At 42.6% G+C, this 26,853-nt stretch overlaps 1 protein-coding gene across 1 annotated transcript; it reads left to right on the top strand.

Moving 5' to 3' along the window:
• Positions 1-17,358: 17,358 nt before the first annotated feature.
• Positions 17,359-26,673, top strand: CCN6 (cellular communication network factor 6; the record flags this gene model as incomplete). Its single annotated transcript, XM_080341413.1, has 7 exons — positions 17,359-17,374; positions 17,856-18,065; positions 18,850-18,938; positions 22,175-22,451; positions 22,894-23,136; positions 25,812-26,005; positions 26,392-26,673. 7 exons carry the CDS (start codon positions 17,359-17,361, stop codon positions 26,671-26,673), a joined length of 1,311 nt encoding a protein of 436 aa, XP_080197539.1.
• Positions 26,674-26,853: the final 180 nt, after the last annotated feature.

A 26,853-nucleotide genomic window follows, 5' to 3' on the forward strand; every position in this document is an offset into this window, starting at 1 on the left:
ACTGTCTCTTTTTTTTTCCTCATTTTCTTCTGCAAACATTCTTTCTCTTCTTTGTTCACCTGAATAATAGCTACTAATAGGTTAGATTTACCATGCAACACATCTGTAGTAGTGTTGACTACACACGACAATCTTCTATTTCTGGTATGGTTAGACTCCTTATGAAATGCATCTTTTATGGCTAACAGCTAGTTTGTAGCTGTGCATGAGAACCATTACACTGAAAACTCCTTCCTTCCCTCTGCACACACTGAATTTGACAGAGGACAAACAGCAGAACAAACCGCATTGCTGATAAGCCAAGGTAAATGCACGCAGGAGAAGGAGCCTCTCAAGCTGAAGTGTATTTCTTATCTCCAAATCCCTGTGACTCAGGTTTCCATAATGCCTGAATGTCTTAAATCACTCAGGAGGGAAGCATTGCCCTTTTGGCTGCTGCTGTATAAAATGTCCTGCCTTTGAGAAGGAGCTCCTGCCAGGGTCAAACTAAAGCCAATGTGCATGTACTGCCATGGTCCTAAGTGCCAGATGCCTCTCAGGTGAGTACTGTCACAGCACTCTTTATATATTTCACCTTCATCTTCTTTATGAGGGAGAATCACATCCCTGTTTATTAGCTGCTGCCTGGTAGAAATGAAGCTGTTTTGGTCTTTACAGTAGGATTCATTTCTGGGGCAGGGTTCATTTCTGTGCTCGCACAGTGCTCCTTATGCCTTTCCCAGCAGAGCCTTGCAGGTAACACTACAATACTGCTCATTTTCTACAAAGACAAAAGCTCTGAATGGGGGAACTGTAAGTACACCATTAGGAGACCTTCAACTGAGAAATACCAGGGCATCTAAAAGCCACTAAAGTGAATAGCTATCAACCATCAGTCTGGAGAAATGCAATATCCCGCAGTCTCTGAGGAAAAGTTTACCCTCAAAAACATTTGTCCTAAGCAAATATTCAATTAAACCATCAGGGAATTCTTTTAAATTCACATATGGGCACCAGTAGGGACAGACACTGCAGTTGTGGTAAGCGGGTACTGCCTGGATTTCTAAAAAATGCAAGCTAGTGTTGGGAGCTGGGGTCACCCAGAGCCACCACCACCCAGACTTCAGGTGCTGGGGGTCAGCTTGGTTTGTAGACTGATCATATGCAGCTTTCCAGTCAGCCTGCAGTGGTGTTGGTGTACTGGAGGTAGGAAATGTTGGGAGGGTTCAGCTCATCACAAATAGTTTCTTGAAGGGAAGGGAGAAGATGAAGATGCATTGTTGAACTTCAATGTCTAAAATTAGATTTTCCCTTAGGTCTAACTAAGAATAAATTAGCTAATAGTATATTCAATTAATTTTGCCAAATTCGAGCCATTCTTTTAATTAGGAGGGAAGAACTTAATCTCACAGAAAACAGACAATTTGCAAAGGCTGGCACAAGAGTATGCCACCAGAGTATGTCCCTATGAATTGCTGTGAGATGAGGAAAACACAGACTTAGAAAATATAATTACATGCAAGTAGCAGAGACAGCAGTGCAATGTGAGATATTTAACCTTGAGGAAGTGGCATGTGATGTTAGGAGGACAGGTATTGTGGAGTTTTTTACTTCTTTTAGTGAAGGAGATTGACAGACTAGCATAGTATGATAAAATCAGAATTTCATTTTATTGCTAAGGCTAGGCACATTAATCGAGTGTCTTTACACATGTACTGCTGAGTGGAAGCGGGGCTGCAGTCACGGTTTTGAAAAACATATTTGTCTTTAGCTTAGCAAATGCTGCAAGAAATTTATTCATTAAACTGGGGGAAAGCAGAAGGGGAGAGAGCTGGTGAGATCATGACTTTACTGAAATGACAGGGTAATGGCACCAGTTGCAGATGGAGATGTCAGGGCACACAAAGGCACGGGGGTGGTTGTGCCTTTTGTCTCCTTCCCAGCAGTCACCAGCCTGAAAGCTTTCTTGATGCCAGACACACAAACTCCACAGCTTTAAAAATGCTTGTATTGGGTCACTTTTAATGCTCGGTACCATATATTCTTACATTCTCAGACTTTGGAGCAGAGCATATTTAATTTTGATTTCTAGCTAATCCCCTCTGCTATCTTACTGGCAGATGCAAAGTAATAAAATTTTTGATGTTTCCAATTTCTTATTAAGGCAACTGTTAACCCACTGCCTGCAAACTATATAATTTATTATTTCTTTAATCAGGTTAATAAAACTGTGTGTGGGATTGCGAATGAGAAAATTTGACAAAACTCTTGTTACATATTTTACAAACTTGTTTTTCCTGTACATTTTTCCACTGCCATGCTACTCAAGAATCAGAACTAGGGAATATACTGAAGACATGAGTTGAAGTTTCCCAGCTGAATCCAGTCGGATACACAGAAAACTGCCTCTTACTGAATGCTCCCTGACATCTTCAAATTCTGAAATGCTAAGTATATAAGTAATCTAAGTACTTTAGGTACCACACTAATCCAAACAAAAAAAAGAAAAAAAAAAGTTAGAAAGGAAATCCAGTACTTTGTTCTTCAGGAGTTTCTGTAAAACCGAAGAGCATTTCTGAAGATTTTGAAACCATCTTTCTCTGCAGACTTTTATGACAAATAACGTGTGATGCCAAGTCCAGAAAATTATCAAGAGTCTTGTGATCTTCGGTCTTTTTTTCTTAAAGTCCCAGTTTGTGTGACTAAACTATTCCTTTACAAGCTTGGCTTTCAGTTTTGGAAAAAGTTTGTAGCCTTTTGGCTGCAGAGCCATCCTCAGGGACCAGAAGTCTATAGAGCTTGAGTAAACAGAAAAATAATAAAAAATATTCCTTTTTTTTTTAAATTGTGCTTTTCAAAACAACTTTATGAGTTCTGAGGTTTGTGGCATGATTGTTGAGCATGTTAATTTGGTGATATTGATCTACATTCTGGAGGAAGCTGCTCTTCCTCCCAAGCACGCGAACATGAGACTGCTCCTTCTGCTGGGAACAAACAAAGGGCACTCAGGTGATGCTCCAAGGAGTACGACCCTGTAGCCTAATCTTGTAGTTTTTCCAGGCAAACTGTGGAGTTTTTTTGTCCTTTCACGGCAGAGATCTGGTGTTCTGCTACCCCAGAAGAAAAGGGGGGTTGGAGCATCTAACCCAGCTGCTGCCCCTTCATTTTGGACACAGGCCACCCCTTGGCCCAGTGCTGTTCTGGAGTGAATTTTGGCCAGTTTTTCAAATTAAAGAAATTTAGCTTTTTTACTGTGTATTTTCCCACAACATTTTGCTGTTTGGTGTGTTTCCCAATGTGCAGACACCTTTCCTCTCCTACCCTTGGGGATAGGAATGGCAGAGGGCCCTCCTCAAAACACCTGTATGGATGAACAGAAGTGAATCCCAGAGCCGCCTCAGGTCTGAGAGAAATCTGGGGGTCTGGGTTTTCCTGGGACTATGCCGGGCACTGCGTAACAGAAAATATGGGTAGATGTTATACATATATCGTATGATAACTCTTAGGATTCAAATTTTTTTTTTCTCTTGAAACCACAGTGATGGTCAGAGTAGAGACATCTCTGTATTTTCAGTGGCACATTACAGCTGCATTTAAATTATATGTATTTCTATTCTTAGTCAAATTATCATATCATTGTCTACATCTTTTCCCAGATTGCCACTGGTCAGATGAACAGCCTGTTTTACTAACCCACTTCCACTCTGCAAAGCATCCATTAATTATTAATATTTATTGTCTCCCAACAAATTTGGAGCTTACACCTTCTTCATTACTTAGCTTCTGAAAATGTCTCTGGGGCAAATACCATAATAATTTCCTGCCTTCCTCTGATGATATAAAGTAAGCTGCTAAATCAAAGGGCACCATGTACTCCGCTTCTATAAATTGCTCTGTTTGCCTGCTTCCCACTGGCAGCTGCCTGAAGCCCTGCCTTGTACCATGGGCACCTTCTGTATTGCCACCCCACCACTACCTGCCCATTCCAGACCTGCCTCATCCCTTGTAGGGCAGCAGCCCTATGCCTTTTTCCTAACACGAGGCACATATAGCACAGCTATAGGCTGGCTGGAGACAGGCAGAGAAAGGGCAACCCATCACCCAGCGGCGACAGTGTCAGAGCTGGCACGCTCCCACCCATTACCCTTGTAAAAAGCACATTTTCGCCCTCCATACTTGACAGTGTGAACTAACAGATGCTTAGGCAGTAGCTAAATAGCTTTCCCCTTGGAACAAAATGTTCGAAAAAAGGTTTCCTCTGCCTCAGGGAATGCAGGACTGCTCCGTCCATGTAGCCAGCCAGCCCTTCATCAGGCAATGCAAGCAGCATTCTGCCTGCAAATCCTACTGCAAACTTTCCTGGCTAAGCCGTGTTAATGCTGCCCATGTGATGCAACGCCAGGCCTCACAGTGCAATGGGAAAAGTGTCCCTCTGAGAGTTTTGACTGCTGAGTGATGATGCTTCAAGGTGGGAAGGGCTGTATTTGCCTGGGTGCAGCCTGCTCAGCACTGTGCAGAGCAGAGTCACCTCTGGAAAAGTCTCTTTGCGAGAGCTCTCCCTTATCATGACCCAAATTCTCAGTTCCCATTAAGTGACACTGGATCTGTTGTTGCTATAAAAAGAAATCTTTATTGGTTGCCTCTCAGAGCTGCAGTCACCAGGAATATCACAACAAAACCACTTTCACATTTGCTGTGGTTTTTTCTTGCTTATCAGGATTTCGTCTTCTCCACAGTGGTCTGTTTGGCATTTCCAAAATGGCATTAATAACCCAAGTGGTGAGAGATGTTGGAGCTGCTGGACTTGCTGCCTCATTGTGGGGCAGTAATTCTCTCCTGTCTCCCATCAGACACCCCACTTTCTGCAGAAATAACAATTCTGCAACATGTAAGACTTTGGCAGGACACAAAGAGGGCTGTGAAACATTCCCTCATTTCTCCTAATACTAAATTCAGCCCAAACTCACCTCTTGCTCCCCTGCAAAGGAGAGCAATGATTCACACTGCTGCCACCCACACTTTAACCAGACAAAACAGGCAGCCCCAGGAACATGGGTGTTCAGAGTTTCCTGCCCTTCTCACCAAGGCAGCTGCCTACAAGAGCCTGGAAAAAAACAGCAGATAGTGGTAATGACAGTCGAGTCAAAGCCCTGATTTCCAGGTGGCCATGGCCAGTGGAGACCCACCACTGCACAGCCTCCCTTGTTGCGGCTGGGCATGCAAGCACGTGTGCTGGGCTGGTTAATTGCCTCTTCCTTTATTCTTTTATAACTCTGCATTTCAGTAATTTTCCAGCCCACCAGAAAAAAACAAAACAAAACAAAACAAAACAACCAGAGGCAAGAGAAAAATCCTGACCTGTATTTCCTCCCCCAGTTTCAAGGAATACTGGTTTACCTGAAAAACAATAACAGAGATTCTGACAGAGGCAATCAAGGCATCCCACAGAGCACTTCTACTTTAGGCCATGTATCGGGTTTGCACGGCCAGGTTTTGGTAGAATGGGGATATAGGGGTGGCTTCTGTGAGAAGCTGCTAGGAGCTTCCCTTACGTATGATAGAGCCAGTGCCACTTGGCTCCAAAACAGACTCACTACTGGCCACAGCTGAGCCCATCAGTGACAGTGGTAGCACCTCTGTGATAACATATTTAAGAAGGGGGAAAAAAACCTGCTGTTCAGGAGTAGTCTGAAAGAGGAGTGAGAATATCTAAGAGAAACAGCTCTGCAGACACCAGGGTCAGTGAAGGAGGTGGTCCAGGCACTGAAGCAGAGAATCTTCTGCAGCTTGTAGTGCAGATCGTAGTGAAGCCAGCTGTCCCTCTGCAGCCCATGGAGGTTAAACCTGCAACCTGTGGAGGAACCCACACTGGTGCAGGTGGATGCCTGAAGGAGGTTGTAACTCCATGATGAGCCCACACTGGAGCAATTAATGAAGAACTGCAGCCCACGGGATGGGGCTCCAACTCATGTTGAAGAAGCTCCTGGAGAGCTATCTTCTGTGGGAGGGAACCCAAGCTGGAGCAGGGGAAAAGTGTGAGAAGTCCTACCCTGAGGGGAAAGGAACAACAGAGACAATGTGTAATGAACTGACCACAACCCCCATTCCCTGTCCCCCTGCACCACTAGGAGGTAGAGAAATTGGGACTGGAGTTGAGGCCAGGAAGAAGGAAGGGGTGTGGGGAAGGTGTTTTAAGATTTGGTTTTATTTCTCATTATCCTACTCTGATTTTGACTGGTAATAAATTAAATTGATTCCCCCAAGTCAAGTCTCTTTTGCTCATGACAGTAATTGGTGAGTGATCTCTTCCTGTCCTTATTTCAACCTACGAACCTTTCATAGTGTTTTCTCTCCCCTGTCCAGCTGAGGAGGGGAGTAATAGAGCAGCTCTGGTGGGCACCTGGCATCCAGCCAGGGTCAGTCCACCAGAGGCTACTGGGAAGCAGCTAGCCTTGGCTGTAGAAAACTTGTAGGTACTTTTTTTTAAAATGTTATTATTTTTCCAATAAATGCCATGTTGCTTTGACCCCTTGAGCAATGGTTGTCCACATCATTGGCAGTGAGTTTCCCTGATGCAACCACATGGGCTGTTAACAGGAGCATTTCATTGAGGGCTGCAAAATTACTTATGTGTCCCAATCAAAAGGAAGGGGGAAAGACCAAGAACAAAGAAAATATTAACAATACCCATACACCTTTCTATTCCTTCCCCCTCCCTTTTAAAGAAAGAGAACATTTCTCAAAGAAAAAAACACGGCACCTGGAAAAAAGCTGCAGCTTACATGGCCTCCCATTTCATTGTGCAGCTGACGTGCACCATCTTTGCTGGGAACAAGGAGTCATTTGTGGGGGTTGGCGGCTGGGGGAGCCAGGGCCAGAGGGAGCCCCTCACCCAGCACAGTGTTGTTCCCTGGGACTTATCCTGGCAGGAGCTCACACCATCAGAGGTCAGCTGTGAGCTGAAGCATGATGAGAAGATAAAAAGGCTGACCGAGTAACAATCACAGTGAGAAAATGAGAAAGAAAATATAGAAGAAGATGCAACAAGTCTTGTAGCCTGTGGAAGAGAAGGTGAATGGCAGAATTCCCTAGGGTCTATATATAAATGCCTGGGATACGTTCACAGATGAGTCAGTATGTCAATATTGAGAATGAGCAAAATAGTCTAGTGGTTGAACTTCAGGTTCAGGCAGGCTGGGGATATGTGTTGGACTTATTTACTCAGGGGAAGAGAATTCCTCAAATCCAGACTGATTACTCTGCAGACAGAAATGCTGTAGGTCAACAGGAAGCTTCTTCACTCAGCTCTGGATCTAGCTGGCTCAAAATAAAGCTCTAGGTGAAGTTGGTTATGAGGATGTAGGGGTCTCAGAGATTTTAATTTATGGGTCAAGCTTCAGGGCATAAATCAGAAAGGATTCCCTTGTTCCTCTCCTGTGTTTATCATTGCACAGCTGGACATGTATGGTGTAAGCAGTCTGACAGAGCTGGAGATGTTTGCATCCCTGTGAATCATCAGGTCTTGACAGTACTCCATTAGTATGAACATTGAGGAAGAGCTCCTGTGTTCCTCTCTCATGGGGACAGAAGTTATTGGTCATAAATGGCTTTTGACACTGCTGAGTGCCTCAGCTTCAATTTTGTCCAATCAAAATTGAAAATCAAAATTTTGTCCTCATCAGGTCAGGCTCCAGCCTTACAAATACCTAGACTCAAACCTTTATACACACCAAACAGCCCCTTTGCACAGCTGCTCTGGGTGGATGAAAGCACGTCATGATGTCTTTGAAGAACTGAGGCCAGAGGTCCTGGAGAGCAGATGCACTCAGCTGTCTTTGTAATTCCACTCAGACGTTAGGCACTCCTACAGCACAATGAAAATACTAACAACTGGTGTTCAGTATTGTTTATTTTCCTGCACTGTGTGTGTTTTTTCTAAACATTTCAGAGCAGCACTGCTACTCAGAACTGCACAAAAGCTGTTTGCTTTGCAAGTGCAGAAGGAAAGTAATGAAAGAGAATAAGCCCAGGTAGTTTCAATAGCAGTAATTGCTGGTGCAAACAGCCCTCTGCAGAAAGCTGAGGGGAGAACTGCAGCACTGCTGTGCTGAGAGCTGCTCCAGCCACCGGCAGCGACGTGTCTGTGTCGAGTGGGGGGCTCGCTCTGATTTCACATCAGGCTTACGTGGGTCTCTGATTCCAACAAGCCTCTCACACCACAGGCTTATCCCTTTTCTTATGAGACATGTGATTTTAGGTCTCAGGTTGATGCTTTCAGAGGGCGAGGTAAGACAGGTTTTCTTTAAGCCCTTTTTTTTTTTTTTTTTTTAAGAAGTGTTCATTAGATGATCGAAATGGTTTGTCACCTTTGGAAAGGCAAGCAAAAATGTCCTGCTGGGCTAGATCTCCATGCTGCCATGGCAACTCTGTTTGCAGGACCCTAGCTACACATTTTAAAGGTGTACTTGGTATTTTCATGAGACCTACAAAGGGCTGACTGTCACGTAGACACGCTTTCAGCATGCACTTGAAGCCAAAAGTTGGTGACTGCCAGACAACTATAAAACTGATTGAATAAAGTGATTTTTAATGATAGCAATTTCCCTATTTAATGCATGGTAGGAGACTCTATTCTAGATCCTGTTAGCAGAAGGTACATGGAAAAATGATCAAGCATGTTTTAGACCCAGAGGCTGTCTCTCCTCTATAATAAAACCTGACCCTGAGGCCAGCAGGCACAGCACAGCTCATATCTGTGCTGCTAAATTAATTTACCCCCCAAACTGGATCAGTGTCTCCACCCTAACTACTGTGAAGGGTGCCAGACCTGGGCTGACCCTGAACTGTGTCTGTTAGGGTGTGAGTGGATGGAGGTCCAGCATCACTGAGGAAAGGTCCAGGTTGGTCCAATGTTTTGAAGACACCTGGAGACAGTGTGAGTTGTGCATAGAGCTGAAGAGTTACAAACCATACATGACCTGCTTAATTTAGATGGTGCGGCCCCCCTGCCTGAACTGGTGTGTCTTTTCGTCCTCCCCTCCAGCCTTCTCCATGGCTGCACAAAGTTCAGGCTTCTCATATATGTGGATGGGCAATGTGGATGCTAAGTGAGACTTAGCTGAGATTTTAATTGACAACAGAGCTCTACCCCTCCATACCAGTGTAGTTACATCCTCTGGGCTATGTCTGCGAGAGTGCATTTGCCCATGGTGAAATGCTGGAGTGCATGTTCTGTGGTTCACTTAATGTCACTTTCTCACTACTGTCATAACTCAAGCTGGGCATTAGGCAACATCACTCATCCATGCATGTTTGCTCCAGGCTGTCTCCCAGCACACTGTGACCTTGCCTTGAATCAGACACATGACCCCGGGAAGCTTTTTTGCCTGGGTTCTCCATTATTTTTGTCAGGCTCCGGCTGCAGTTGGGTTGGGGCCAAGTTCCCTGAGAAGTTTTGAATGAGTCTGTTGTGGGGAAGAATTTCTGGGGGCTAGGAAAACCTCTAAAGTGCAGACTAGATATGAGCTTTTTCCTGTTTTTTCTGTTATAGCATAGAAAACACATGGTGTTATCTGCAGTGGCTTCCTTTAGCTGCCGGCTGGCTTTCAGAGAGGAAATTTGCCTGTGTTTTGACACAGCAATAAGAGTTGCAGTGTGAAACTGGACAAGACTTTTCGAAGAACAGTGCAAGCTCTCCACTGTGAACACACCAACTTTTGTAAAAATCCTACTTCCAGCTGTCTACTTCAGGGAGCATCTTCTGTCATTGACTGTAGTTGCAACAGCATCTTCAACAAGCAGTTTCTAAACCCTGCTTTTCATATTATCATAAGAAAAAAGATCCAGTTGCCAGTTTAACTAACCTTACCTGGGTCCTTCAACAAAAAACACTTGGGGCTTCTTATCTGTTGAATTCAGCTTAAGTGTATGAAAACAGAAGCCAGAGTGCTCGTTTCTTCTGTTCAGAGCAAATGAGCAATGTGAGCATATTCAAAATCATCAGAGGCTTGAATCAGAACAATGGTAATGAACATCTCTGTGCTCAGAGGCTTTCTCATAAGTCTCTTTTCAGTTTTTAATTGAAGCCCTTTTCGCGTTGAAAGGCAGGAGCTGGTGGTGGGTGTTGTGCTGGGCGCAGCTGTGGGGCAAGAGCTTGCTGGGTAACTGTGGCTGATTTCTCCTGTGACGGGACACTGAGCACTGTGAAGAGACATCTCCTCCCATTACCCCTCACCTAGAGCAAGGAAACAAAAACACTTTTGAAGGTTATCCAGAGCAGGGACTGGTACTGACCACTTATGCCAACCCCACAGCAGGCTGCATGATGCATATGGCTCTGCTATGAAGCCCAGATAGCAAGGCCAGAAGAGACTATGAAATCACCTGAGGACACCTAAACATCAAGTTTTACACCGCAACCAACCTCCTGAGCTTCGAGTATCCTTATCTGTGTTTCATTCAAGTGGTTCTGCCAGAGAGATGCCTAGACACAGAGGGCACACTTCTCTGACCAGATGTCATCCCAAGCTCCCATTATTGTTACCAGAGAGAAAAAGGTATAGAGGTATTTCAAGGATGCAGCTAATCTCCTCCTGAGGATAAAGTGTCCATCTGAAGAAGGGAATTGCCTGTTGGTCTCCAGAAACAGAAAGAGTCCCTAGCTGACATGTAGCTGTCCCCATCAGAGGACATATAGGGGAATCTCAGCCTCAAAAGGCTTTCACTTGCTTCCATATATTGCATTATAGTTCATCCTCTATTAAATATACGTGTCTAATAGGAATTTGTCTGGCCTGAGACATCCAGCGCTGGGTCTTCTTATCCCTGTCTTTGTTAGGTTAAATTATCTTTTAGTACCCTCATCTTCTTCCCCCAGAAAGTATCTCTGGAGCCTAGACAAATATTACGGCAAATGTTCCATTAGTCTTAGGTGAAAAAAATGCAACCTTTTTCCCTTAAAAGGAGTCTTTTCCTTTTCCTGTGGGAAAATGTCCATAGCGGGGGATGTTGCCATCACTGAAGACAGCCACACCTTGTGTGAGATGGGCTCTGAAGCAGGAGTGCTGCCTTGGGCATGGGCTGTCTGGATGGGGCCATGGATTAACTGCACTCCGCTGGAAATGTCAGGGTCGCTGATGGTTTCTGAACTCCTTTAAGAAAGCAAACACATATTTGACTGAAAGAAAACCCCAAGCAATTACTGTCAGTTGTTGCTTTTTTTTTTCTTCTTATATTAAACAAGTGTATAATTAAAAAAAAATTCCGACAGATGGCAGGGCAGTACCTAATGCAAGACGGAGCACTTCTCCAGTGAATTTAAGGTGGTCTGCAAATGATTTTAAAAGACAAGGATTGAGGGATCTGTGCATTACTGAGGATATATAAAAGAAAACACTAATATCTTTCTTGCTTTTAATTTCATTGCAAAAGTTTTCTTCTCTTTTCCTAATTCTTCTTAGCTTTGCAATGTGGGGCCATGCCTGGTTTATTCAGAGGCCTCCTGGGTATCTGCACAGGTACGTCTGGGGTATCTTTCTGGTCAGCAGGTGAGGCAAGGCAAGGTGTTAGGTGAAGCGCCTGCACCCCTCAACCCTAACTGGGGCAGGAAGTCAAGGCAATGATGGAGGGACACCAGCTCCAAAGCTGGCCCCATGGATGGTCTGTCTCCAGCAGCACTTAACCTTCTGTTTCTCTCTCCTTTCCTATTCAAATTTACCCATTTTTTGCTTTCTGCCACCACATCATCCCACCAGCAGTCAGCATTACCACTCCCATCACATGTGGAGCCAGAATTTTAATGCAGCAAAAAAGAAGTAAGGCGACATCTCTGAGGCCAAATTTTTGCAGAAGCAATACAGAGACTGTTGTAGCTATCAATAGGTCATGACTCATTTATAGAAAATGCAAACAAAATCATCCTTTCTGCAAAAGGGGACTGAGAGCCTCGGATCTCAGACACATTATTCACTTGTTTATGTTTGAGCTCTCCCGTGGACTTTGCGGGATCAGAGATGACGAGATGACTGAGCCAGGCGCAATCATTCACTAGAACACTTTTGCCTTAACCCCTTCCTGCCTTTCTTCTTTCCCTGCTCCACCCACATGCCAAATGAGGTTTGGGCAACCTACCAGCTGACCCCTGTCTGCCATCTCTTCTCCTTACTTCAGCCTGGTGTTGGTGGACACATTACTTGGACCAAAGCATTGGGATGAAGTAAACGGACACAGCTCTGCAACAGAGGCAGTTATTTTCATTTTCCTTGATGATTTACAGAGAATTCTGCGGGCACAAAAAAGGAAGGGTAATTATGCAACTGAATTGCTGGAGTGGGCAACCCAACACAACTCAGCAATGTTTTCTTGCAAGTTAGGCAAGCTTGAAAGCCCTCTGGAGAGTTTGAGTTGATGTAGGGTTTTGATTGGATGTTTTGTAGATTTTGATGCTTTTTATATAGAAGAAATGGAAAAGAAACAGAACATGGCTGTTCAAACTTAAGTTTCCCATGTTTTTCAGCACTCTTTCACACACATATGCTGAGTTGAGATTCTTATGTAGAAAAATAAAGAAATTTCACACTGTTCTCCATACCCTTGCAATAAGGAGGTGTGGACTTTTTTCTTTCAGGTACTTCATTACTTTTTAGAGCCTGAGAGAGGCAGCCTGAGGGCTGGGGCAAGAACACGTTTATGCCTTTTCTGAAATCCTCCCTTCCAAGAGCTTGAAGACAGGCTGTCACTGGATCTGATATGCCCACCCAGAGTTTGTGCTTTGGACTCTCCACCACCAGTTCCCCAGCTTCTGCTATTTTTAATGGACCCATTCAATGAAGGAGCAAATTCTTTCAGCCCTGAAACTTGGAGCAGCTGCCTTGGATGCTAGAGAAGAGAGGTGGAGGTGACTGCACCAGCAGGAAGGAGAGGGGCAGCTGCAGCCTCCCTTCACCTTGCTGGGGGATTCTCACCCCCTGGGACGCTTGCCATGCAAAATGGGCACCAGATCCAGCCAGTACCCTATGATTTATTAGTGTCTCTGGGTCTGCAGAGACTCAGAGAGTCATATACTTTCCCTGTAGACTGAAGAGCTGAGTTTGTCTTTCAGGTGACTTTGTGCCAAAATAAATCTGGCAATAGCAGTGGGAATACACCAATATTTAGGTGGGATGTTTTTTGAAAAGTTTAACAACGTACGTATTGGGAATAAAATTTTTAAAAAATCCTCAACCAGTGGTCTGGGAAAAAATACAAATCTCTTTTTGTATCTCTCCTATTCCCTCCCCTCGGGAAGGTTTGGGTAGGACATTGGCTGGGACCTTATTTTCATTTCCATCGGGAATGTTTTTTAGCTGGCACAAAAACTACGTGTGCAAATAGGCCAGGAGTTTGGGAAGCTGCTTTACTATTTCCTCCTATAACTAACAATGGAAACCCTTTAAGAATCGTATGAGCCTTGGTGGACGTTCACATATCTCCTGACACGTGGGATTAGCTGCCGTGCTCAAATATTTATCCTGACAGCGTTTCTCCCTGAGCACCAGCTGCCGGCCCTGCAAAGCCTTGGGGCAGAAAGGTAGGGGAGGCTGGAGCTGCCGGCATCGGGGTGCCCACGGAGCCAAGCTAGGAGGAGAAAAGCTGCTTTGCAAATATGATTTGGGCTGATCTGAATTTATTCTGTCATAGTGAATTCAGCATCAAATTAAAAAGAGAAAGCAGAGCCGCTGCACTGTATGCAGAATTGGCCAATTCCAGCGTGTAATAGGTTAGCTCAGCACAGTTACACTTCTTTGCCTTGCTTGGTGGGTCCCCAATTTGTCTTCATTTTTATTCCTGTCTCTGTTTTCACTCTTCCTGGCCTGTATATTACATACCATGCCTCTGTGGATTGATTGCACGGGGTCTGCCCTACAGAGCCGGGCAGAGTGCAGACTGATCCCATTCAACGTGTACAGATATTTTTAAATGAACTGCTAACAAGAAAAAAGAAAACTCAGCCTCTCTTTGCTGACAAATATTCAACTTAAACAATTCTGAGAGTTTCTTGTTTCACATGGGTGATTGTCATGGATAGATGAAACATTTCATAGATGTATCCTTAGTAATACAGGCACTTTATGACATCTTTTCCGTGTTTAAGGCCTGTTAGAAGAAAATAAGATACAGACAACTACCTGCATAAGTCAATTTTGAAAACTGGACCTAGACATCTTAAAACAGTGTGTAAATATCATCATAAATCAAGTGATGTGTTATGGCTCTGAGAAGCTTCATAAATCAGTTTGGAAGTATGCAACAGCTAAACGGAAACAGTGGCATGCTATGGGGAATGTATTTTAGCTGCCATGTACAAAGCATTTCTAACCCTCTGACAGTGAACTTGGACATGGACTTGTTGAAGTGGATATGAAGGACAAGAAAAATTTCTCTCCCATTGGCAATATCCCTCTCACCTCAGAAGTTCCTTAGCTGAGTGAAGGAATGTGCTGTTATTAGTGGTCCACCAGGAGAGGTACAGAGCTTTTCTGAATGCAACTCGTATCTGAAACAAAATTAGAAGAGAAGCAAAAATGCTCCAATTTTACGAAAGTTGAGCAGCTGACTAGCTGAGAAGGGAGACACCTCACAAGAGCTTGTCAGTGGTGGACGGGTGACTCCTCTGCAAAGATCATTGTGTTGCATACCTCTTGCTGAAATCCATTGGTAGCTTTGGAGCATGGTTGTTTTGAATCATAGAATCATTCCAGTTGGAATAGACCCTCAGGATTACTGAGTTCAACCATAACCTGACTTAACTCCAGCACTAAACCATGTCCCTAAGAATCTCACCTAAACACCTTTAAACACCTCCAGGGATGGTGACTCCACAACTTCCCTGGGCAGCCTGTTCCAATGCCCAACAACCCTTTCATGGGTTTGCAAAGTCCGTGTGAGCAAACAGAATGTGAGACAAGGTAAGCCAAAGGCAATATGTTGTCATATAATGTGCCTATTTCTTTTTATCACTCTATTTATTTTTTTGAGCAAAGAGACACAGACAGTATATTTGACTGACTGAAACAGAGGAGTCTCTTTTTAACATCCATGTACAAAGAACAACAAAAAAAGACAACATGTTAAAACATTCTGGACAAAAGATGAGCCCCCAGCTCTGGTGTGTGCCTGAGGCTGACATTGAGTTATTAGGAATGACCGAACCCAACCCTGGCTTTGCTGGATTTTGTCACAATAACTCCACCAAGCCCAGCAGGGAGTATTGAAAATCCTGGCCCAGAACAAATACCAATAATGAATACCTCTGGCTTTCTGTCTAAGACAGGGTATCCTGTTAGAATGCATGGTTATATTAATATATGGGTTTATATCCCATACTCTTCCATCTCTTAAGACAGTGGATTTACATGTCATATTTCACAGACAGGAAGATGATTTTTCAGCACGAAAGAAATGTGTGGTGTATGTAGAGATCACTGAATATACAACCAAATTACATTTCCTTCAGGGTAGTATTAGAATGGCACCAGATAACAGAGCAGGTTTAGTTCAGGAAGTGAATGATGCTTTATGTAATTAAATCTGCAAGGGAGATTTGGCAAGAAAGATGCATAAAGACAAACTATTGCTGAGTCTGGACATGGCATTAAGAACATTAACTTTTAAGTTGTGGGGGATCGCTAAAGATCCTCAGGAGAGGAAAAGGGCACACAACCTCCATTTATTTAAATCAGAGCCAATACTAGCAGAGACACAGATTCTAATTTTACCTCAAAGCATTGGTGCATTATTTATGCAAAAGACTTAGTGTTGCCATCTTTGTGGACTTATGGTTCCTTATTAAAGACAGGGTTCAGTATGGCAGGCACTGCAAGCTCCAGACAGCCTCAGTTAATGCATTTGTTAGGGAGAGGCAGTGAAGGCACATTATTGCTTTGGAGAGCTGAGTCCTATGAATAGGAGTGCTGCTCCCAGCAGCAAGCCCTTCCTGGGCTGAAGAAGCACAATGGTTGCTTTGCACATGCATGGGTAACCATCCAGCCACTTCAAATCACATTTTAATGTTTTATACCACCAGAATGTCTTCCTCAGGGAGGAACCTTCCTCCCAGTCCTCCCAAAACCAGCATTTTCTATCAGTTTAATTATACTCATTAAGCAAAAGATGGATCTCAAACCCTAGATTCAGTCTGACTGAAGATAGCATGGTGTCCAGATGAATTCCAACAAAATGCACCATATAAAACAAGTGGATAATCCTACAGGAATTTCTCTCTCCCATTTCACACAAGAATGAGGACAATTATCCCCAACAGACCAGTCTCTGCCAGCATGCACAGGGCATTCCCAACTGGGCACTGGTCACATGCTTTATTTCTGGGATGCAAAGAGGAACAACATGTTCCAAATGAATGCTGGGTGCTCACTTGCAGCCCTTGGAAGAGGAGAATGGATGTTCTAGTCCTCTGACATTCCTCACTTCTTCCAGTTTGGAGAGCAAAACGGGTGTCTTTGGGTCTGCAGGAGAAAACCGTACCTGGGATCTCCTCAGACAGCCTGCATTGCTCATTATTATCACTCGGAGAGGCTGCCAGGAGAGGTTGGGCAGTCTCCACCCTTGGAAGCTTCCCAGACCCAAATAGACAGAGTCCTGAATAAGCTGGTCTGAGTCTGGTCTCAGACCTGACCCTGCTTGAGCATTGGTTGGACTAGAGACCTCCTGGGTCTCTTCCAACCTCAACTATCCTCCGATCTTGTAAAACAAGCTGTGTTTTGAAAGTACAGAGAAGAGATTTTTTGAGGAACCTGGATGTGATGTTTATAAGCTTTTAATGGGAAACACAAGGCTTGAGTCAGACCTGGTCTGCACAGACTTATACTCAGAGTAACATCACTGAAATAAATGGATCTGCAGCATCCACTTAGTGCCTAGGTATTGTCTGGACTTTATGTTGAACTATGTCACAAAGTGGATGTGCTAAAGAAGAACAGTTCTTCAGGGGTTTACAGCTGACTGCTCGAGAGTTTGGAAGGGCAGTTCAGTATTAATTTGTGACTGCAGAAGGCATGTGGTGCTTCAAGTCGGGCAGAAAACCAGAATTGCTCAGGCTGGACTTGATTTGATACTCACACCACTGCCTCTTTCCACACATAGCGGCTGCTGGGGGAGCGTGGGCTTTGGCTGCTGGACTTCACAGGAGGTGAATGAGTGAGGACAAATGCAAAGGAGGAGAATTTGCCAGGGCACCACCAACACCACTGTTGCAGGACTGGAGCTTTTCTCTTATCCTGGAGACATTAATTTCGTAGCCTAAAAATCAGCCACGTCACGTCAGTAGCGTTAGGGAGGAGGAAATTTGGAGGTTTGAACAGTCTAGTGTCTAAGCAGGGTGGCATGGCAGTAAAACAAGGTACATACTTCAGGGAAAAGTACATTGCAGTTTTGGTTTCCTCATTATTATTCCATGGAAAGAAGCAATGTAAAATATGTACTAGCGTCATAACACACTATAGCATCTCTTTTCCTATTTAGAAAGCATGGATTAAGAGTGCTAATTTTTATGCTGTGATTTTGTTAGGCACAACAGATTAGAAATTTTGAGAAATGCTGCTTTCTCTGTCTCAAAAAGTACATGTATTTGGAGCTCTGCCCTTCAGATTTCAGAAAGTCCTCTAATATGGACTTAAACATAAGTTAAAAATAACAGTACATTTCCAGCAGCAAGATTTTAAGAATCAGATATCACCCTACCCGACCTCAATTAAGTCAGGCAATATCTGCAGAAGCAGCTGGATGGGATCAAACACGGTGTGAAAACCTATATTCTAGCGCTGGGCAGAGAAAAAGAAGATCAGTTGGAAATTTCAGTGTGAAGCTGGTTCTATATGAAGTGGAGAATTTCAAGTGTGAATGCGTGTATGTGTTTGTGCATGTGCTGGGGAAAGTCGGGTTGGCAAGGGAGACAGAGGAGAGCTTTGTGTTCAGTGCTTCCTCTGACACAGCTCAGCCTGTTCCCTATCTCCCAGTTCCACTTCTGAATGTGCAGGAACATGCGGTGGCTCCTTTTCCCCACCATCTTCATCATCCCGTGTACGCAACAGGTAAGTTCATTAAAAAGAAAAAAGAAAAGATTTCTCCCTTCCTCACTCTGTCCTGGTTTCAAGTTACTATTTGCTTGATGACAAAATAAATTTCAGAGAAGCAAATTCATAGTAAAGAATAAGGAGATGTTCCCTACTCCTGAAGTAAATTTAATTTGCAGCTTATTTACTGCATCAGTCCTGATTTTGGCATTTTTTCTCTCTAATTTGTACATTTATATAATTTGGTGGGGAAAAAAAAAGTGTTAGGGAAGCTGAAATTATCAGTGACTTTTTAATATAGATGCAGAAATGGTTATCTGATGCAGTAAGAAAGTAAAAATCTGTCCATGCTCATATTCCATGTATATATAGATATATATATAGAGAGAGAGTGATCTGACTTCAGACTAGTTTTACAAATGAGAAAGGCACCTGGGCTGTGTTAGGCTTTATCTCTTATGAGAAAATTTTAAGTGATAGCTTTTGCTGAAGGCATTTGTGTCAAAGGCCAATTTCATTATGTATTTACTGAAAATCCACTTTATTTGTACACAGTTTATTTTTCCTTTACAATCAAGATGAATGTCAAACAGAGAATTTTCAAATGACTTTCTCCCTCTACTAACTTTCTGTGTATTTAAAGCCAGACTAAGATAAGCGAACATTAGCACCAATATATTGCCTCCTTTTGCTATTTGCTTACTTATGCCACATGGGCCTTGTTCAGTCTTTAAAACATAAGAAAACAAACAACACATGAAGGGTTCTTACAGAATAGTCTAATTTTCTGATCTGCTCATAGGATCACAAAAATATGCAGTGAACACACATGAGGTGGATGGCTTTGATATAGAAACTTTGGGAAGCAAGAATGAGAAAAATATTTGGCCTGTAAACTTTAGAAGCAAACTTTAAATTTTCATTGTAACTTAATAGATTTTTGAAGACTTTTCAGATGGACCGAGCTTCTCAATAATTCCACAGTTAAAACAGTCAGATATTTGCCTGAGAGTGTTTTTCTTACTGGGAAATTTTATAGTCTCACACCTTTCATTTGACATACTTCCCTAAAAAAAGGAGCGAAGAATCACTTGCTTACGTAGAATTCTATAGGTTTAAAGAATGTTTTAATTTGTAATACAGATTAAAAGTACTGGTCGAAGCACAAAATATTTCCTGCTACACATACCCATTTTGAAATGTGATACCTGACTTAAGCCACATAACCTCATATAGCTGGTACTTGGCCAAACTCCTAATAATACCACTCTGCTTAAGAAGAAGAAAAGCACTGAGAAAGTGAATTTCCTAAAGCAACCATACAGTCTTAAATGCTGCTAAATGTATAGGAACACTTGTGTGTCTTGTTTCCAGAACAAGCCTTTAAGAAACCTTGCACTCCAAGGCACATGTTCATCAATTTAACAGTGTGGTTTATAGGAAAGGCTTAGCTGCCCAAAAAAAGTATTATAATAAAGTTTGTTGTTTCTATATTATTTCTGCATTTAGGTAAAAAAGATTAGAAGAAAACCTTTACCAGCAAATTATTAACAAAATAACAAATTTATGAAACTATTTATATCTTCAGGGTGCTGCATGGAATACCAGATGACATTGTTTAATATTCATTTATTATATGAATTGCCTTTGTGAATTAATATGCATCTTAAAAATCATTCAGCCAAAGGAATTTGAAAGCTACTACTTTGGAGCTTCATTAGTAGCTGTGGATTAAGATATTGTAAGTATAGTTGTAAATGACCATGAAAAATGGAAATTAGTGGTAGAAAAAAGCCTTTTAAAAGGTCATTTACTGCTGCGTGCAATTAGGCCAGCTCAATTATGCTGTGAGAGCTTTCATAGGATACGACATATGAAATGCTGAATTCTGCAGATGGTTTCATTTGAAAGTTGAAGTGAAAGGAAACTCAGCTGAACGACCCTTTTCCCAGCTTTTCCTTAGCATCTCTGCCAGAGGTTGTTTCTGCATCAGCAGAGCCCTGCAGTTTGGAGGAACAGAGGGAAACTGATAGAGAGGGATTCACATGCCCAGAAAAAAATCTAGGATATCTTTTTAAATTTTTTCTGCAAGCTAGATGGTGATACTGGCACCTGATGAGGGGCTGGATCTTGTCTTTCCCTCTTGCTTTTTGGGCAGTTGGAGCTGCTTGATGAGAGCGGCTCCCAAGCCCTACATTGTACTAGCGGCCAAGTGCTGTGCATGCCCCCACTTCACTATAGATCCAGTCATCCGTGATGAATAACTATATCACGATTTACATTTCTGCTGAAATCAGCAGAATGAAAAGATTTAATGCTAAGATCTAAACTGTAATGTTTTAGAAGTAGCTACATTCTGTCTGCTTTTGTAAAAAGCTATCTCAAACAAATCCTTTCTCACTATGTGCTGACTTAATCTTCTCCCATGGCACAGAAAAATAAACCCATTAAGAATCACTTAGGACTTCCTTTTGTTAAACACAAACAAACAAACAAACAAACAACAACCAAACAAAATGCCCATGAATTCTGAGACAGAATGTGGAAAATTCTAGCTAGATCTTGACTTCCTACTGCTGATGCAAATCTCTTTTAGAGATATGTCCTTGCTGTGTAAGCCCTGGATTCAATGAACACTCATGCAAATGGATACACTCTTAGAAAATGACCTATCAAGCTCAGTGGAAGTACTAGTTTCCCTTATTACCCACAGAATTTAGTTTTTCTATCTAGAACAAGAGAATTTATAAATACAACAATGCTTCTTCCCAAACAGCTACTTAAATTTTTGAGCCTAAGTAACGCTCAGAGAAGTTTACTATTTTAAACGGGGTTTGTCATTAGAAGTGGCACGCAGGGCAGTGTCTGCCTATCAAACAGTGGGAGGAATCAAAAGCTAATTCATTTAATCGGAGGTTTGTGGGAAGGAATGTGGGAGTGTTGATCTGCTGGAGGGTAGGAAGGCTATGCAGAGGGATCTGGACCGGCTTGATCTTTGGGCTGAGGGCAATTGCATGAGGTTGAAAAGGCCAAGTGCTGGGTCCTGCATTTGGGTCACAACAACCCCAGGCAGCGCTACAGGCTCAGGGAAGAGTGGCTGTAAAGCTGCCTGCCAGAAAAGGACCTGGAGGTGTTGGTCGACATCCAGCTGAACATGAGCCAGCAGTGTGCCCAGGTGGCCAGAAAGACCAACAACATCCCGGCTTGTATCAGAACTAGTGTGACCAGCAGGACTAGAGAAGTGATCATCCCCCTGTACTCAGCACTGGTGAGGCCGCAAGTCAAATACTGTGTTCAGTTTTGGGCCCCTCACTACAAGAAAGACATTGAGGTGCCAGAGAGAGTTCAGAGAAGGGCGATGAAGCTGTTGAGGGGTCTGGAGCACAATTCTGATGAGGAGCAGCAGGGGGTATTTAACCTAGAGAAGAGGAGGCTGAGGGGAGACCTTACCATTGTCTACAGCTACCCGAAAGGACGTTGTAGCAAGGAGGGTGTTGGTCTCCACTCCCAAGTAACAATTGATAGGATGAGAGGAAATGGCCTCAGGTTGTACCAGGGGAGGTTTAGATTGGATATTAGGAAAAAATTCTTCACAGGAAGGGTTGTCAGGCATTGAAACAGGCTGCCCAGGGAAGTGGTTGAGACAACATCCCTGGAGGTGTTTAAAAGGCATTTAGACAAGGTTCTTAGGGACATGGTTTAGTGGTGGACTTGGCAGCATTTACAGTTAGACTCAATGATCTTAAAGGTGTTTTCAAATGTAAATAATTCTATGATTCTATGAATATTTAAAATAAATCCACCATCTACTTTAAAACACTTTTTTCCTACTTGAGCTCTACTACAGGTTTTGTTCTATTGAAGGGAAAGGAAAGACCACTGAACAGTGTTTCAAACAAGCAGTAGGCTGTGCTCACTGGTAGAAGGACACCTCAGTGCATGACAGTGACTGATGAAATTGGTCCTGTCTCCTATCTAAATCTCACAGCACCACACTTTTTGCATCCTGTGAAATGAGAAATGTTAAGTGTTTTCATGCAACTGGTTTTTCTATCTCAACTTCATTTTATGCTATCCCATCTATGTATAATGCATTCAGCTCTCAAAATATCCCACTGTGTCTTAAGTTTTTCCACAGCCCCCCAGTGAAGCCTCGAGAAAAACCTTCAGAAACCAGTGAAGTTCGCGAACGCAAGGAGCTTTGTCACTGGCCATGCAGATGCCCGCCTGTGCCAACCTGCACCCCTGGGGTAAGCTTGGTGAAGGATGGTTGTGGCTGCTGTAAGGTCTGTGCCAAGCAGGCAGGAGAGACCTGCAATGAAGCAGACATCTGTGATCCCCACAAAGGCCTTTACTGCGACTACTCGGAAGACGAGCCTAGGTATGAAACAGGCGTGTGTGCATGTAAGTTGTTCTTTCACATTCTCTTCTTGAAATCCAGGAGGGGTGGGGACCACACGGGTGACCAAACAGGTGAATGGTTTTGGAGAAAAACTCTGCATACTGGTGCTGCAGAGCTCTGTGCTAGGCAATTTATACTAATTTAGTTCCCTGACTGCTCAGAGAATCTGAGAGCAGAGCTGTGACCATCTTTAGACTTACCTGCATATCTACTAGTGAAACCAGTTCATCATGCACAAGCCTGCTATTTTGCAGACCTCTTGATGACTGATTTAAGGTTAGGTGGCTGTAGTTATCACTGGGCATAACATAACAAAAAGAGATGTGTTTGGGCTGGGAAGAAATCACAGCTGTGGCTGCACTAAAGGCTGATCACATTTTAGTGCTCTGTAAGCAGGAACCACATGCTCCTCCTGCATTAGTAACTGTTGTTTACCATTTGCAGATCTGATAGCTGTAGGATGTGAGCTCAATGGAGTTTATTATCTTAACGGGCAGACCTTCCAACCTAACCCACTTTATAAATGCCTGTGTGTCAATGGTGCAATTGGATGTACACCTGTGTTCACACCAAAACTAGCAGCAAGTCCCTGTACCAGGGTCACAGACAGAAAGAAGCCTGGACAACTCATCTGTGGTCTGAGACAGCACAAGCAGCTTCAATCAACAAACTACAGACTGATGTCAGGTGTGCCTCACTACACTGGTAAACTTTCCTGTACGGGAGTCTTGCTGCATTTAGTGTCCCTGGCTCCAGCAGCCAGCCTGGCAGTGTACTGGCAATTTCTCAGCTCTTGCTGAAGGCCATTGCCAGAGTGACTGGTCTGTCCCAATTACCCCTCTTACTCTTAGGTCACAGACTCTTTTCTCTAAGCCTGATGAATATGAAAAGCAAAAAGACTTTTGGCTTCTGTCCCCAGGCAACTGGCCCAAGCTACCTTCAACCCATCTTTCTACAAGGGTTTACTACTCATCAAGATCAGACCAATTAGGGCTGCTGGTGGAAAAGCCATTTCACAGCCTGTGAGCTGTCTCACTTTCTCCTGCTTTGTGGCAGCAGGGAGTCTTGGTTCTCACATACATACATGAACACATTGCAGCCCCCTTCTTTAAATAGAAAGTAGAAAATTATAAAGACTGCCCTGCAGCTTTAATCAACCCACAAAATTTCAGGACACTGCAAGGACAACTCTCCTCTCAATTTATTCTCTATTCCATTGAAGAAAATCATATAACAGTTAGCCATGCAGTTCTGCCAGGGTCAGCTGACATTCTCTTTAATGTCATTCTTGCTCTGCTACTAATACTGTAGTTATTTTTTTCCACTTTAAGGAAGCACAATGACCAGAAACAGCTATCCTGGCCCTTCCCTGACCACAGCTGCTTGTGCTTGTGCTGTCTCCTTCCCTGTGCGCTTGCAAATTTCCACAGTGTCTTCACTGTAACTAATATGGGTAACAGAAAGCTGAGCCATTTACTTGGTGGCAACTGGAATTATGGGGAAATTATGACCTGAATCATCATTATGGATCAATAAAATAAAATTAAACAGATTGCAAAGCTTATCAGAAAACCTTCATAACAGACTGCTGAGCAAACAGGTAGATGCGCAGAAGTCAAGCTACAGATAAGAGCTACTTACAAAATCTGAAGATCAGTTTGGACAATTTCTAACATGCTAGAAATGATTATGCAAGTTAGCAAAAATAAAAAAGCTCATCTTTACTTCAAAATTATGATACAAAATCTATAACATCAAAATTTTTTTACAGAAATATACTTAATGCTGCATATAAAAACACACTTGGTAAGGCAACTGACTTCAAATGCTAATCTGATCAAAGAGAGAATATAACACATTGAAAACAATGGCAACCAAACCATTCGACCCCATAAAATACATTAATTAGGTTTGTGGGTATTTCAGATACCTGGCGAGCAGCATTAAGACATTTACTTTGTAGCACTCCAATAGATCCAAAAGCTGAAGCCAAGCTTCAAGTAACTCCTTCAGTGAGCACACTGCAAGTCAGCACTTCACAGTGTTCTTTGGAAATTTGAATCCACTGCACAACATAACCTTGAGAAAAAGATATCCAGTTTGCAAAGCACACTTGCTATTTGACCCAGTTCAGGGACCCAACAGCCTGTCCCTGTGGTGGCTGTACCTGCTGAAAGACACTATTCTGTTCTTCAGGTCATACAAACCCACTTAACTGCTCCTTCTGCAAGATGCAGCTGATGGAGAAGTCCAGCTAACCAGGACAGTGCTCCCAGACAGAGCAGAGGCATGGCTGTTCCAGCGAGATTTCCTGAGCTACATAAAAACTGAAGCTCTAGGCACAAGCAAGTATTTGGAAAGAGCAGATAACACAGAAAAGAAGGAACTGCAAGTGTGCAAAACCCCCAAAAGAACCCTGCCTCCCTCTGAAAAAAAGCACCTTGAAATATTTTTTGAGTGAGATCTTTCCCCTTCCCTTTCCCAGCGCAGTGCAAGTTACCACATCAGCTTGTGTGTGAATTGCACGAATGGCTCAAAGGGCTAATACCCATTTTGAAAAGCCTTTTTTTTTATTAGTGTGGATAATAAGTGCTGAGTTTCATTCATGTTCTTGCTTTGCTTTCTGGCTTTTCTTGTCAATTCTGTTTACCAAATTTAGATACATAGGGATGTTGTAGGTCATACTTTAAAAACAAAGAAAGTATAAACAACCATTTAACTTCCCTTTATTTGTTGCAGATCTGTGACAGGCTTTTAACCTGCTTGTTGCAATAAGATCTTTAAATTTCTGTCTACTTTCCAAGTATCCTTGTAATTCTGTGCATGTTCTTAAATGCAGAGACTCCATAGGTTTTTTGCAGAGTTTCACCACGAACTTTTGCACTGCAGCATTTTTTTTTTTTTTTTAAGTGTTTTCCATCCAATCTAGCCCTAATCCATTGGAAATCCATTCCTCAGTATAAAACCCAAACCCTTCACAGAATCTACAAAGAAATCAATATTCATATTTTCAGCACCCCTTCTCAAGCTATGCTTGAGCTTCAGTAATGCTCAATATCTCTTCCATTCAGGGCATTTCATAAAAATTCCATAAATAACTCTCCCCACATTTCCATCACATTACACTGGAGGCTCATACAACACATGCAACTTCACAGTCCTTGGTGCGATCTGAGTATACAGTGTCAGTAAAGTTCACAGGCAGCTCAATCCTAAGACTTCTGTATAATTTTGTTCATGCCTCATTTTTAGACTTAAGTACAAAAGTACCTTCATGTGCAGAAATAAAACATTTACTCTTTTATTTTCAATTAATCATTTTGGGGCTGTTGTGCTGTGTAACCAACACATTGCTGTCTCAGCTTACAGAAGCTTACCGGTAGTTTTGAAGAAGAAGTGCCTGGTACAGGCGACTCCCTGGACACCCTGTTCCAGGACCTGTGGCATTGGCATATCCAGCAGAGTGACCAACGACAACACAAAATGTGAAATGAAAAAAGAAAAGAGATTATGCTTCATCCAGCCTTGCCTGACCAATATACTGAAGACAATAAAGGTACTTTCTAATATAAAAGGACTTCCTAATAGAAAATGAAAATAGCAGAATGGAAAAACAGACATATTAGCAACTACTAACATAAAATGACATTCCTTTTTTAAGGGTTTAAAAATAATTCTTCCCTGTTTTCTACCTTCGGTCTTCAGGTCTCAATAGTAAAGTACAAAAGTGTAATTTCGAAACAATGTAATATCCTGAAATATAAGTGCTGCCCTGATGCTTACTCAGAAAATATTTTCTATTTGTTGGCTGACAAAGAAAAATAAGGCAGCTTTCAGAAGGAGCAATTTTCAAGCCATTTCTATGCAAATGTTACAATACATTCTTACACATTGTGTTTTGATGTGTAAAAACTCAGGCTTTTCTTTACTTTTATATTAAAGATTCCTAAAGGAAAAACATGTCAACCAACATTTCAGCTTCCTGCAGCAGAAAAAATAGTTTTTTCCGGATGCTCAACTACTCAAAGCTACAAACTAACTTTCTGTGGGGTGTGCTTGGACAAGAGGTGCTGCATACCGAATAAGTCCAAAATGATCACTGTACAATTTGAGTGTCCCGGTGAAGGCTTCTTCAAGTGGAAGATGATGTGGATAACATCGTGTGTATGTCAGAGGAGTTGCAGCGCTCCAGGAGATGTATTTTCTGAACTCACGGTTTTATGACAAGTTACACCATTGACTATAATGTACTGCAAGTGCAACAGCACATTCACATCCTGAAGCGTTAGTGTAACCCCCGCCACAGCAACATTTACAGTGGAACTACATATGTGAATGCTCATTTTTTAAATAGCACATGGAAAATGCAGGTAAGAGTGCATCTTTTTAAACTTAATTGTTTTT

Source organism: Nesoenas mayeri, assembly GCF_963082525.1.
Source record: "Nesoenas mayeri genome assembly, chromosome: 3".
Classification (NCBI taxonomy): Eukaryota; Metazoa; Chordata; class Aves; order Columbiformes; family Columbidae; genus Nesoenas; species Nesoenas mayeri.